Source organism: Bos indicus x Bos taurus, chromosome 6 (assembly GCF_003369695.1).
Source record: "Bos indicus x Bos taurus breed Angus x Brahman F1 hybrid chromosome 6, Bos_hybrid_MaternalHap_v2.0, whole genome shotgun sequence".
Classification (NCBI taxonomy): Eukaryota; Metazoa; Chordata; class Mammalia; order Artiodactyla; family Bovidae; genus Bos; species Bos indicus x Bos taurus.
The window spans coordinates 71,808,294-71,823,481 of record NC_040081.1 but is presented as its reverse complement, the minus strand read 5'-3'; the positions used below and the strand labels follow the sequence as shown (position 1 = coordinate 71,823,481).

Genomic DNA, 15,188 nt, shown 5'->3' with positions numbered 1-15,188 from the left:
TTAGATATAAAATATTTAATATGTACAGAAAATGAATGACATTGAGGAAGAAAAAGAGGTAAGCTGTGGTCATCTGAAAGAAGACTGTAATGAATCGAATATATTGTAGAAATTACTGCCTTTATCTACATCGGGGATTCTCAAGCTCGGCACGATTGACATTTGAGGCCAGATAATTCTTTGTTGTGGGGAGTTCTCCTGCACATCATGGGATGCTTAGCATCACTCCTGCCCTCTGGACACCAGACGATAGCAGCAACCCCTGTTCACTTCTGTCTGGACAACCAAAAAAATGCCTCCGGGTGTTGTCCAATGTCCCCTGGCGGGGAAGATCGCCTCTGGCTGAGAACTACTGCTCTAGACCTAGGTCTTTTATGATTCAAAAGAAAAAAAACAAAAAACAAAAAACCAGAATACATCATCTGATCTTTATCTTTAATGTGGCTAATATTTAATCCCACAAAGCTGCAAAAAGCCTTAGCAATCACATTATCGGAACTCCTCGTTTTACAAAAAAAGTCAAGATCCAGTGACTGGCCCAAGCTTATGGAATGAATGAGTGGTACCAAAGGGACCTGAATCCACGTCTTCTAAAACATATTCAGTGCTGTTTTCATTGTGCTCCACTGGTTCTCATAAATTTACACTGAACTTCCCTCTTCTTACTGGGACAGAAAGAGAGGATCCGGCGTTTTTACCACCTTACTGAAGGTGGCCTCCCTTGAGGAAAATGCCCCTTCTCTCTCTGAACTCAAGAGTATCAAATCCACCTTCACCCAACTCCCCCTCGGCTTTCCATGGCGGACGGTGAAATTGCAGAGACATGAAAGAGATGAGCCCCAGGTCCCCTCCCCGCACCCCGGGCACCCCAGCATGCCAAGTCAGGAGCACAGAGAGACAAGGACTCAGATTTGATCTGCTGTATCTCAGCCTGAACCCGGCGCCCCCTGACACCACGGGGAGGGAGCACACATCCAAAGCCCAAGTTCAGCCAGTGAAGTATAGCTTTTACAGCCTAAAGGGGTTTCAGGGAGGAGAAGGCTGCAATAGGGTGTCTTCTAAAATGAGTTTAGCAGGAAGCAGCAGTTAGTGTCTACTCTAAGCAGATCAATAAGCAGGCACAGTTAGAACAGCCGATGGTGTTAGACAAGAGGACATGGTGTAACAAAGCCACAGGCCCTGTGGCACTCTTGCTGCCCTGTGGGAGATGCATGGGGGCCTGGGCAGGAGTGGCAGGAAGAGCTCCTGCATCCTAGTCACAGTCTGGGCAGGGGTTCCCTCTGGGACTCCCAGCCCAGCCTTTGGTTGACCAGTTATCTCTTCTCTAAGTGTGCTGGTAAAGAGCTAAAAATTTTTATCCAATCACCCTAGAATGAGACCTCCTGTGTCAGGGTCTGCCACCTACCAATGTTCTTGAATATCTAAAATGAGGGTATTTCTTCTACTCAGAATGGAAAGAATAATTCTTTAATGAGTTCCCCAGGAGACTAAGCTTAATACATTAATGCTCTTTCGTTAGGATTTTGGCCACCATCACAAAAAGAATGAATGTGCTGATTTTTTTGTTTGTTTTTGTTAGAGCCCTTTTTAGAACACTGATGTCAAGTTCACATTACTTATATTGAAATAAACGCCGAAGATGGGATGGTTATTGTGGCTACCAAAGGAAAATGAAAGAGAAAATGGGGGGGAAAATATTAGATGTGATAAGAACAGGTGAAATAAGGTACGTGGGACAAAACTGGGGAAATGGAGAGCATGACGTTAAGAAACGAAGTTGAGAGTTAAAGTGGAAAATTGAGAGGAGGGTGCAGGGGGCAGACAGGAGGCCCAGGGAGGAGAATCTGCAGCCCTGATGGCAGGTACAACAGCTGAAGGGGGCAGGATGGGGGAGATTGGAAAGGAGGGAGAGGGAGAGACGGGGAGGGAATGAGAATGTGTGTGTATCTGAGGGTTGATTTATGTCGTGGATATGTTCATCCTGGCAAAAGAAACACAATGCTGTTGCCTTTGAGAATGACAATGAGCATCTCCATAAAGTAGCTGATTTAAAATTCCTCCAGAGAAAACAAATTCAGGCTGCTGGTTAGGGAGCTTGGGAGAAGGGTGAGGGAAGGAGGAGGGGAGGACCCAGGTCATGCAAAAAGTGACAGCCACCATCCAGGGACAGGAAGGCAGCCGCTCTGTCCAGACAAAGGACTGTCCTCGCAGACACACCCTGCAGTGGTCACAGGCCAGGGCAGGGCTGCAGGGCCAAGGCCATGGTGACTGAGCCTCAGGCTCTCAAGGCCAAGGCTCTTGTACCTGATCTGTGGTTCCTGCTCCAAATGTTTCCTTTGGCTGACTCAGAGGGGACGGGGCTGCTGGACACTTTGTCTGACTTTTTGACAACTAAAAGATGACTGCCAAAACCTATCTGCCATCTCAGATGTCAAACGAATTGAATACAGGGATAAATATGGCTTTTTGGTGACTTTTATTCTGCCCACTACTCAGGCATTGTCATGGGAAGAACTGTGACACAAGCAGTCACTCAAAACCAGACCGTTAAGATGAGCTTGCCCTTAAGCTTCCAGGGAAATAAACTATTACCACTCCTTCCATCTATAGACAGATGTATTTTAATAGATATGTATATTTTTACATATCCATGGATTCTTTATATGCACTGAGATAATAACCAGAGGGGAGAGTGGAACCTCTGTGCCTAAACTGAGTCCGTGTTACTTATGGCAATGAATGGAGTTACTGTTAGACTGGAATGTGAGCTAAAGGGGTGATATTTTATTCATTCAAATTTGGCCATTTGGCTGTAAAATGGAATGCTGGAGAATGATATTATAGGAATGCACATCTATATTTATGAGGCTCTTTTCCTATGGTGTAGAAATTCCAAGCACATCATATTCTGTAGCTCTCACACTGCCAATTTAGATTTCCCCAGATTTTTCATAGCCATCTTTCATACTATAAGAACAAGGCAGACAGAAAATAAAATTGCTGTCTTCTCGAGCGAACTCCAGATACTCCCATAGTCAAAATGAATTTAAGAGAATAAGCAAAATCAAACACACACAGATTTAAAGACATCTGCTCTGTGCAGAAGTGGTGAAGAGCAGGTATTTATCCTTTGCGTCGACAGCTGCACGAGGTGCTCAAATCCTCAAAGGTAAGACACTTTGGCATTTTAAAGTGAAATCCAGCCCAGCAGGAGACAGCAGCTACTGAAGACAAAGGTTCTTCCTCCTGAGCTAAACAGTGCGTGGACTAATAGACTAAGCATTTTCTGACAAAGCTCTGGCATTATTCTAAAAATCACCTGTGGGCTTGGACTGTGATATTCCTGATTCCTACCATCAGTAGGTGCATACATACTTCACAGCCTGATTTGCTCTGAAATAAATAGGCACCTCCCTGATATGTGCTCTGGGAACATCAAGGTCATTGGAGTCCAATGCATTGCAGTGCAAAGCTTACAAAGCCACTCCGTGCTCTAGCAGATGAACAGTGACTTTCTATAAATGGCAGATTTTAAGAACTGGAGGGGCTCTTCAGATCATCCATCACATGCATCCTCTTGTTTTTCAGATGAGGAATATGAGGGTCAGAGAGCTTTAATGATTTGTCCTGAGGCCACAAAGCCAGGTGATGGCAGAGGCCTGTGAGGCATTTTTTATTTCACTTTCTGGCCATAGAACAACTGACTGTTATGTACAGGGTCCTCAAAAAGGACACCACTGTCATTTCTGTCCCTTATAACTATCCTGTATATTAAAATTTGTTCTATGCACATGCATTATCTTTATACTCAGGGAAAAAAAGGTAATTTTTCTTTTAAAGGTTCAATTGCTTGCTACAGAAATTTTGGCAGGTGGTAGATTCACATTGTTCAGGAAAGAGTAGGCTTATTTATGCTCTATTCAGTCATTCTGTACTCAGCAGACGGATACGAACCATTACTGGTACAACCTAGGACAGTTCTGGCTGAGATGACTATATGTGGACACTAGGGGGCAACCTTTCCAAATGCAGTCATTACAGGCACAGCTCTGGTTTCCATGGGCTGGGAAGTTTCTTGAGCCAGAAAAAAAAACAAACACGTTTTTGGGTCTTTTTTGTTTTTTTTTTTAATGGCATTCCAGTAGAAATCTCATTTCAAAAGAATGTCTTAATAATGGTGGCAAATTAGCTTGCTAGGACATTTACTGTCAAATAGGTGTTATCCACTACTCTCTTTTTAAAGTAAACATACACACATACACAAAGACAATTCCAGACATAAAAAACATACATGCGTCTGACATAAATAAACACCCTCATTCCATGCTGGAGTCTACGAGGGAGTAGTCTTTTATGCTGCTTACTAAGCATCAATACCAGCATAACGTTTTTATGGAAAAATGCAAAGCATTCATGCAAGTTAATAAGTTAACTACTATTTCTATGACTTACCAGGAACATACTGCTTAGTCGACTGAAAAATAAAGCACAGTCTTTTGGGGGTGATACAGTGATATCTTATGGCACTCCAAAAATCACATTTGCTATGATAAGGGTCCCCATTTCCCTCCTTGAAAAGCAAAAGTCTCTTTTATTATATTGTTTCAAAACATAGCATTAGAGCTGTAAGGAAGCTTATGCATATCCATGCAGCAGAAGCAAAATTAGGCAGACCTCATGTGAGTACATGTCATCCAGAGGAGAGCGTTCAATTAGACAGCTATTCTGTTTCCCTCACATTTCTCCTCCTGCATTAACAGAACTGTTGCTTCAGAGAAGTTAGTTGTTTTATATTTTATTAATTATGAAATCAGATTCCTTAAACTTATGCCTGACACCATTAACACAAACAACAGGCATTCACATATTTCTACTGAGTTTCTACGTTTTTTTTTTTTTTTTCCTACGTTTTCAATGTTGCAGAATTATCTATTTTTTACAACTCCAAATGCACTTCATGGAGTGGTGCTGGCATGAGGTGTGGATTACACAGGTACTGCCGTTTAAGACAACAGACTACTACCTAATTTTTAAAGAACTCCTTGAAAGCCCTTGTGAAATACAGTTGGTTTGTAGGCTGAGACCTGCAGGTCACTCCCCTTAGAAAGGGACGATTATGAGGGTTCATTACTTCTTAGGAATAATATGCAGGAGCCAGAAACTTCAAGAAGGAAAGGTAAGGAGGAGGGGGGCAAGGTCAAGGTTTTCTTTGGCCATCACTGCCCTTTCCTCTTCTGCATCTGAAGAGAAGTGACTAAGGCCAACTTTCCTTTCTGAGTCTATAAAATGTGTAGCAGTATGGCCAGCAAGAACCAAGAACGGGAGCTAGTCAAGATGTGCTGGAATTTGAAGGAAGTGCCTAGGTTAGTTCTGAGGGCAGGACTATGGCCTTGGGCAGTGAGGTGGTAGGTATAAAGATCTAGGCAAGTCTGGGTGTGGTTCCAGGGTGTTGGCTGTTTCCCAGCTGCCATATGCTATATTTAGCTGAGTACATGTGGAATATGTAACCAAACACAGGTCACAAAATACATAGCTTAATATTCAGTAGAAACAAGAATATTTCAAGCAAGTAGAAAACTCTGAGTACCATGCTTCATCATGTCAATAGCTACTCAAGCCAGCTGTCTCCTTTGTTATTTTTTTGCTTGGTTCATTCATTCATTTGTTCATTCACTGTTGCAGACTTACAAACAGATTGAAACCAGCACACCAGAGTCCCCTGTACACAGTCTGGATCGCCTCCAAGCAACCCAAGCTCAGAGAAGTGCTTGCTTAGGCACTTCTGCCGGGTGAGTGAGTTCTACTGAGCACTCGGGCAAACCTACGTTGTCGGATTGCAGGGGTCTTCGCTCCCCTTGCTTTTCCTGGATTTCCCATTATTTCAATCTCATTCAGTGAAGAATTATTTTATCTTCATTATTAAAGGAGTCACCACCTGAGTCAGTTTTATGGAGGAAAACTGCCCACCTCTGCAGCGCAAACAGGAGGGAAGCGGAAGAGCTTCACAGTGTCCCTCTAGGACAGGGCGGTTCAGGGAAGCCAGGGTCAGAAACACAACAGAACCCGTGACAGCCATTCACTGTCCAAGTACAGAGACTCAGAGAGGGTGCGTCTGCTGTGCATGCCTTCAGCCGACAGTCAACCCTACGCTCAGGGATTACGGCCAACACTCAGTGGTAAGGAGTGCTCTCCTCCCACCCAAGTTCTGCAGCTTCTCTAGGGTACCTGTCTTCATTAAGTCCAGTTAAAAATGAGGAAACACCTTGAGAGAAAAGGAGAGGGGGTGTTCTGAAGGTGAGTACAACATGACAGTGTATCTCCCATGGCTGCACAGAAGCTTCCAGAGAACTAAGCCAGGTTTGAGAAAGCAAACATTCTCACCGGGAGTTACCCCTGGACTTCCCAATCCATGACTCAAGGCCAAGCCAGGGACCCTTCCCACTTCCCTCCATGGCCGCCCCCCTCCCCCTTCCTATGCCTCTGACTTTCAAGCTGTCTTACCTGAAGAGTTTTGACTTTGCCCAGGATGTTGTCCTGTGACATTGCTTGAACTGTCTGCTCACTTTCTGCTCCCCCATCAGGGATAAAAATACTGTCATGAGAAAATGCCCGGGTTCCCATAGAATAGTTGAAGGACCTGGAATGCAAATCATGTGCTTCATTTTATTAGGATGATAAGACTTCTTTTGGCAATTCCATCATCTCCTGTTCCTCCTGATTCAGGGGACTCCACCCACATCCCCAATCTCACTCAGAAAGCACTTCCAGCCCGCTGTCCTCTTCTGCGAGGGGTCAGCCAAGTAGCTGGGCAGACGGAAGTGTCCCTTGGGAATAAGAGAGCATGTCTCCTACACAGCATGTTTTAGAGCCGCTCACTGGGAGAACTCTGTGTACTTGCTACCTGTTTGTGGAGGACCCAGGACAGAAAGCACTGCAGAAATTTTAGCTGCAGGAGCCCTTTTCCTGATGAGCTGTCAAGTATGTCCAGCAGTCCTTTTCAAGCAACATGAAGATCTCGAAGTATGAGGCAAGAATTTCTCTCTCAGATTTTAATCACATTGGGAAGAAAAATACGTACATCTAAAACAAAGACTTGATGAGGACTGGAACTGCTGATGGGCACTATCGGAATAAAGAGTCTCTCTGTCGAGACTCCTCAGGAATTCAGAGGGGTGGGGGCACATGTGCTAAGGAGACTCTAAATGGGCATTCTGCATTGGGCAGCTTATCAGTGGTAGGTTCCTAACAATAAGAACGCTTCAGTTGAAAGGCTGGACTTCAGAGGAATTCTAGACTTCTAACCTGACTGTGAGATATAGGTTGGGTGAACTGCAGGAACAGGGGGCAGCAGATGCCAACTGTTCCTCACTTGATCTGGGAAATTAAGCTATTTCTGGGAAGGAATACACAAGGACAGAATCACACACTTTCTGTAAGGTAAGACAGGCACACTTCCATAATGCCAGGCACACAGGCAGCTATCCCAGAGCTCAGAGCCCTACTTCTTCCTCTCCCCTCCCCCACAGAAAGGGGTCCCATCAGGAGGTTTTATCAGTGAGCAAGGGCAGGAAAGAAGAGCCAGTACTGGGGGAAAGGGGTCTCTGGCTGGTACCTCTGAGCTGAATTACAGAAAAGCTGCAGGCAGGGTCCCGACCAGGTTTCTTGGGAAGACTGAGTACCAAATTATATCATCAAATTGGCCAAATTACCAGCAGTATGATAACAAAACATGAAGTTTAGAGACAAAAGACTTGGACATAAGCCTCCTGGCTGTGTGATAATAAAAACAATAATAACCACCAATTGCGACTTTGATGAAAACACTGTGCTGAAAGCTTTACTTTAGTGATCTCATCACCAACTTACTGTTGCAAATAAAACTCAGGGGGTAAATAGCCTTATATGGTAGTGCTAGTGGTAAAGAATCTGGCTGGCAATGCAGGAGACACAAGAGACGCAGGTTCGATCCCTGGATCAGGAAGATCCCCTGGAGTAGGAAATGGCAACCCACTCTGGTGTTTTTGCCTGGAGAATCCCATGGACAGAGGAGCCTGGTGGGCTACAGTTCATGGGGTCACAAAGATTTGGACATGACTGAAGCGACTTAGTACACAAGTAGGCAAAGTCACCTAAATAGAAGCTGTAGCATGAGAAACTGGAGAAGGCAATGGCACCCCACTCCAGTACCCTTGCCTGGAAAATCCATGGACAGAGGAGCCTGGTAGGCTGCAGTCCATGGGGTCGCTAGGAGTCGGACACGACTGAGCGACTTCACCTTCACTTTTCTCTTTCATGCATTGGAGAAGGAAATGGCAACCCACTCCAGTGTTCTTGCCTGGAGAATCCCAGGGACGGGGGAGCCTGGTGGGCTGCCGTCTCTGGGGTCGCACAGAGTCAGACACGACTGAAGCGACTTAGCAGCAGCAGCATGAGAAACAGGATTCAGAACAGCTGACGTCTATGGAGTCGCACAGAGTCGGACACGACTGAAGCGACTTTAGCAGCAGCAGCAGCATGAGAAACAGGATTCAGAACAGCTGAACACAATCCCAGGCCAGGCAGCTGAAGTGTTTTAAAGTGGTAGAAGGTCTCTAGTATTCCTTCTCTTGGGTGGAGCAGTGGGAGAGGAATACAGGATGCCAATGTCATGTGGGCTGGAATATGGGAAGGCTGGAGATACTAAATAGCTGGAATAATTGGTAAGCCTTCGGCTACATAGCACGACACTGTGGAGTAGCAACCCCCTTTATGAAATATGAGGCATTGTTTTAGCATATGAATACAAGAGGAAATTAAATGTGTCATTATGTCCTCGTTCCTCAGAAACTTTGTGACCTATGCTACAAAATGAACTTCCAAATTCACCCAAAGATGCTAGGAATTAAAATTTCATTCAAAGTTATGGAATCAAACCTTTTAATATCCTGTCTAAATTTTTTTCTCAGATTCCCTGGCTAGGATTCAGATGAAAGAAGAGGTAACTAACTTCATTTTCTACAGTGTTTTTACAAATGGCTTATGTATACACAGAGGCTCTCAGATATTCTTACAAACACATATATGCACAAGTCCTCTTTAGATGCTTAATAAATGTTTACTAATGTCTCACAGTTATACGCACATAACAGGCCGACACTGGAAGGCCAAGTTCTCTTTCAGTTTCCAAGTCAATCTTCTGGCTGAATCATGACATTTTTTTTTTTTTAATGTGGACCATTTTTAAAGTCTTTATTGAATTTGTTACAATATTGCTTCTGTTTAATGTTTTGGTTTTTTGGCCTTGAGGCATGTAGGATCTTAGCTCCTGACCAGGGATGAACACACACTCCCTACACATTGGAAGGCAAGTCTTAACCACTGGGCAGCCAGGGAAGTCCTTGAATCATGAAGTTTAACTCTCAGCTCCAATTCTTTTTTTCCAGGAAAACTAAGAACCAACAGTTTCCTGCTCTTCTGTGTTTGTCCCAAATGTTCCTTGCTGCTAGCCAGGATTTAATGTCCCCACATTCCCCACTTCTAGATGATCTTATTGCAAAATAGAGAAAATGAACAGTAATAGGAGGAGTAGTAATAATTATACTAGTATAGTCAAAGTAGTAATATTAATACTGGCTAAATTTTATTGGGCACTTGCTATGTCCCCTCCATATGTGATAACTTCTTTAATACAACATCTCAATCCTTGTGATATACACTATTTAAAGCTTATGTGGTAGGAACTATTATTAAGCCCATTTATAGATGAGGAAACTGTGGCTGAAGACAGTGAATGACTTGCCATAAATTAAATGACTGTATACGTGTGAACCTGTTTCTGGCCTGTGTTCTACTGGTCTATTTGTCTGTTTTTATAGCGACAGTCCATGCTGTCTTAGTTACTATAGCTTTTTTCTCACCCCCCCAAATTCTTTCTTTATTTTTGGTTGCTCTGGGTCTTCGTTGCTGTGTGTGGGCTTTCTCTAGTTGTGGCGAGCGGACACTACTCTTCACTGCAGTGTGCAGGCTTCTCACTTCGGTGGCTTCTCCCAAGGGCTCCAGGGCACGTGGGTTTCAGTAGCTGTGGCACAAAAGGGCTTAGGTGCTCTACGGCATTTGGGATCTTCCCGGACCAGGGGTTGAACCAGTGTCTCCTGTACTGGCAAGTGGATTCTCACCCACTGTACCACCAGGGATGTCTTACAGCTGTTTCATGAGTCTTGGTATCTAGCAGTTTATGTTCTCCAGCTTTTCCCCAGGTGGCTATACTTATCTCTGCATTTCTACATAAACTTACATATACACAGACATACACACAGGCACACACACACACACACACACACACACACACACACACTTAACACTCCTAGGATTGCTCCTCTGATGGCACTGGATCTGTAAATAAACTCTGAGGATAACTCATATCTTTACAGCAGTCATTCTTTTCATACATGAACACTGGATATCCCTTCATTTATCTAGATCCTCTTTACTTTCTCTCAATAAAGTTTTGTAGTTTTCTGTATAGAGGTCTTTTACATATTTTCATAGATTTAGTCCTATATATTTGATGTTTCTGAATCTACTATAAATGGTACAGGTTAAAATGTTTATTTTTCTAATTGTTTATTGGCAGAGTATTATAAGTATCACTTGGTTATTGATTATTGACATCAGAATTAGGCTTAACTAAATTTATTTATTAATCATGTGATTGTTTATTCTTTTGGATTTTCTATGTATACAATCATTTTATCTGTGACAAAAGACAGCTTTATTTGTTCGTTTTCTCTCTTTTTTAGCCGCACCATGGTTTGTGGGAGCCTTGTTCTCTGGGGATTAAACCTGGGCCCCTTACTATGGAAGCACAGAGTCCACCACCAGACCATCAGGGAATTACCCTATTTGTTCATTTTTCAATCTCCCTCTCCCTTCCTTCCTTCCATACTGCAATTAGCTAGAATCTTCACAGGAACTTAAACAGAAGTGGTGATGGTAGACTTTATCATGTTCCCAAACTGACCAAAAAAGCGTTCAATATTTTTCAATAAATTATGAGGTTAGCTAGGCTTCTCAGATGGTGCCAGTGGTAAAGAACCCACCTGCCAATGCAGGAGACATAAGAGACGTGAGTTTGATCCCTGGATTGGGAAGACCCCTTGGAGGAGAGCATGGAAACCCACTCCAGTGTTCTTGCCTGGAGAATCCCCATGGACAGAGAAGCTGGTGTCCTATGGTCCACTGGGTAGCAAGGAGTCAGATATGACTGAAGTGATTTAGCTATAGAATTTCTGTTATATTACTGTTTCTTTGAAAAGACTTCCCTGGTGGCTCAGACGGTAAAGCGTCTGTCTACAATGTGGGAGACCTGGGTTCGAGTGCTGGGGTTGGGAAGATCCCCTGGAGAAGGAAATGGTGATCCACTCTAGAACTATTGCCTGGAAAATCCCATGGACAGAGGAGCCTGGTAGGCTACAGTCTGTGGGGTCGCAAAGAGTCGGACACGACTGAGCGACTTCACTTTCACTTTCTTTGAAAAGACAGGCAATCTGTCTCTTACAACTGATTTTAAGATTTTCCTTTGTCTTTGGTTTTCTCAGTTATTATCTATTGTGGCTAGGTGTGAATTTCTTCTGATTTATCTAGCTCAGGTACATAATACTCCTTAAACCCATGGCTTGGCATCTTTCATCAGTTTGGGAAAATTCTCAGCCATTGTTCCTTCAAATACTGCTTCTGCCCCATTTTTCCCTATTCCTCCTCTGATTCTGCAATGTTAGCCCTTTACAATATAAGTCATGTCTTTCATGGTCTTTTCTGTATTCATCATTCTTTTTAATCAATATGATTCAGTCTGGATTTTTCTACTGAAAAATTTTTATTTTTCAGCTCATTAATGTTCTCTTTAGCGGTGTTCAGTCTGCTGTTAAAACTATCTACTGAGTTCTTACTATCAGTAGCAGTTTTCAGACCTAGAATTTCCATTTGATTCTTTTTAATAGATTCCAGTTGTCTCGTGAAATTATTCATCTTGTCAACTATTTTATTGAATATATTAATCACAATTATTTGAAAAGCTCTGTCTGAAAAAGCAATATTTTAGTCCCTTTGGGTCTTTTTTTTTTTTTTTGGCTGTACAGCATGCAAGATCTTAGTTCCCAGACCAGGAATCAAACCTGGGCCCTCTGAGGTAGAAGCAGTGTCCTAACCACTGGACCACCAAAAAAGTCCCTTTTTAAGAAAAAATATTTATTTTTATTTATTTGGCTTGGGTCTATTTCTATTTTCTTGTTTTCCTCATAGTCTGTTTCTTAAATGCCTGGTAATTTTTTATTGAATTCAACACATATGCATGAAAAATTGTAAAGGCTGGGTTTTCTCCTTCCAGAGAGACTTGCTGGTTCCTCTAGCAAGCAGTAAAGGAGTAGATCACATCAATCCAATCAGGATGATCCAGTGATTAGCAACCTTTGTAAGGCTCAGGCTCTGCTTTGTCCTTGCTTCTAGCGTATAGGCCTCCTGGAGTCTCAGATAAAAACCTGGGTTATTATATGTAAATAGATGACCAGTGCAAGTTCAATATATGAAGCAGGACACTCAAAGCCGGTGCTCTGGAACAACCCAGAGGGATGGGGTGGGGAGGGAGATGACAGGGGGGTTCAGGATGGGGGGACACATGTACACACATGGCTGATTCATGTTGATGTACAGCAAAGACCACCACAATATTGTAAAGTAGTTATCCTTCAATTAAAATAAATTAATTAAAAAAAAAACAACCCATGGATTATTTCCTAAAAGTCCTTCTCCTTGTAAGGTTGGTGAGTCTTGAAACTGTGTACAAACCCCTGTGTCCTTGTCTTTTGAAGTAAAATGCTGATTCAAGAGTTAATGATTGGGGACTTTCCTGGTGGCACAGTGGACAAGAATCCACCTGCCAATGCAGGAGACAGTTTTGATCCCTGGTCCAGGAAGATTCCGCACATCACAGAGCAACTAAGCCCTTGGATCACACCTACTGAGCCCAAACTTTAGGACCTGCAAGTTGCAACCACTGAGCCCATGTGCTGCGACTACTGAAGCCCATGCCTAGAGCCTGTGCACTGCAGCGAGAGAAGCCACGGCAATGAGAAGCCCACGCACTTCAACGAAGAGCAGCCCCCGCTCACTGCAGTTAAAGAAAGGCTCCGCAAATCAACAAAGACCCATTGCAGCCAAAAATAAAAATAAATAATAAAAATTATTTTAAAAAGAAAGAAAAAATTGAGTAAAATTATATTTAAAAATAGTTAATGACTGGGATACGTGAAGACATAGAAACAAAGAACAGCTGTTGGACTAGGAAACTGATAACAATTTAGACTAAAATTCTGCCACATAGCAGAATCATCGAACTTACGGTTCCTTGAAAGATACAGATAAAGGTCTGACACACATTCCTAAGTTGTTTTTTATAGGAAGCAGAAGGCAATGGCATCCCACTCCAGTACTCTTGCCTGGAAAACCCCATGGACGGAGGAGCCTGGTAGGCTACAGTCCATGGGGTCGATAGAGTCGGACACGACTGAGCGACTGCACTTTCAATTTTCACTTTCATGCATTGGAGAAGGGAATGGCAACCCATTCCAGTGTTCTTGCCTGGAGAATCCCAGGGACAGCGGAGCCTGGTGGGCTGCCGTCTATGGGGTCGCACAGAGTAGGACACGACTGAAGCAACTTAGCAGCAGTAGCAGCAGCAGACCCCCTCCAGATGAAAACTGCTGACCATAAGAACACAGATCCTAGACTGGTTGAAACCAGAAGGTTGATGAAGCTTGAAACTCCACCTTGACGCCAACCAATCGGAGAACTGTCCATGAACTGTTCATGCCCTGCTCCTTGAACACTATAAAACTCCTCACTACCCCCTCCAGGGTGGGTCACACAGTCTTAAGAGCATTTGCCCACTGTGGCCCCCTCTGCCTGGCAAAGCAATAAAAGCTCTTTTCTATATCACCCAAAACTCTGTCTCCATGTTTCTATGTGGCACCAGTGAACAGAGGCTGAGTTTTGGCAACAATCTCAAACTACAATTTTTGTCTTTCCAGCACCAAAGATTGCCAAAAATTCTGCTGTTTTTCAGCCTTCATTCTTGTGCAGCTTTACCAACAAATGCCTCAAAAGGAAAACTGTTACTTAGATTTAGATTTCATTCTGGGCTTCTTTCCTCTTGGGGAATTTAGTCCCTCAAATCCTGGAATTTAGTCCCTCAAGTCCAGTCTCAAACTCTAATTTTTGTGTTCCCAGCCCCATGCGTTTGCCTACAGCTCTTCTGCCTTCTCTTCCTCTTGGTGGCCACCCTGAACATTTCTGGTCTCTTGGCCTGTACTCAAGAGTCAATAATGCCCACTGGAAAGAAGCAATATGCAGAAAATATGGCTCAATTCAGTGGATCTCCCTTCTCTCCAGGATCTCATTGCTCAAGTCTGGGCCCCAGCAGCAATCTGACACCTTCAAACAGACATCCCTGTTAGAATATTTTATTTGTATTTTCAGTTGTTCTTGGTGAGAAGACTGATTTGTTATAAGCTACTTCATCATAGCCAAAAGTGAAAGAACTATTTTTTTTTTTTTTTTTGATATTTACTAAGTTTCTACACATGTCAGAATCTGTTTTTTGATATGGCCATTGCTGTTATGAGAATTACTTTACTTTTTCTGTTATACAAATTAGTTTATTTTGCCTTTTCGCATGATAATTCCAAAATTTAACTTGAGGATAAACACAGAAGCAGCTGTGACATAAAAGGAAAGAGTCACCTGGCAATGCCCTGAGTCCTCCAGTGCTGGTATCCAGCCTCCCAGAACACAGGCAGGAAGACAATACCTACTTTTCAAAGTGATGAAAAACATTTGTACCTTTCTCTTATATCTGTTTTTGTGCCTTTTTTAAAGCTCTGAGAAGAAACGGCAGAGGAGAATGGTCACTGATTTATTAGTAACACTAATGAACACTCTCTTCTAGATAATTCACTTTACATAACACGAGTTTAACATTACATCCTTGGCAATTTGTGTAACTTTAGATCTTTGGTAATCATGGTTACCAGTTTTGTCTCCAAACAACTCTACAATGCAGATTATTTTCTTTTCTCTGAAGAGGAAGCTGACACAAAGAGTGGGTAAGAATGTTGTCCAAAGTTCCAGATTTTGAGACAGGGCTGGAGTGGAAA

General features: G+C 43.0%; 1 protein-coding gene across 3 annotated transcripts in view; it reads right to left on the bottom strand.

Annotated features, from left to right (window-relative positions):
- Positions 1–15,188, bottom strand: part of KIAA1211 (KIAA1211 ortholog) — a 277,640-nt gene that overhangs the window by 23,968 nt on the left and 238,484 nt on the right. For 2 of the 3 annotated variants that reach the window (XM_027544551.1, XM_027544552.1), the window contains exon 4: positions 6,502–6,637. In XM_027544551.1, coding sequence (XP_027400352.1) covers positions 6,502–6,621 — 120 coding nt within the window. In that variant the 5' untranslated portion in view covers positions 6,622–6,637. Of the gene's footprint in view, positions 1–4,452; positions 4,475–6,501; positions 6,638–15,188 lie in introns of those variants that run through there. The other variant, XM_027544553.1, reaches the window with a different exon arrangement.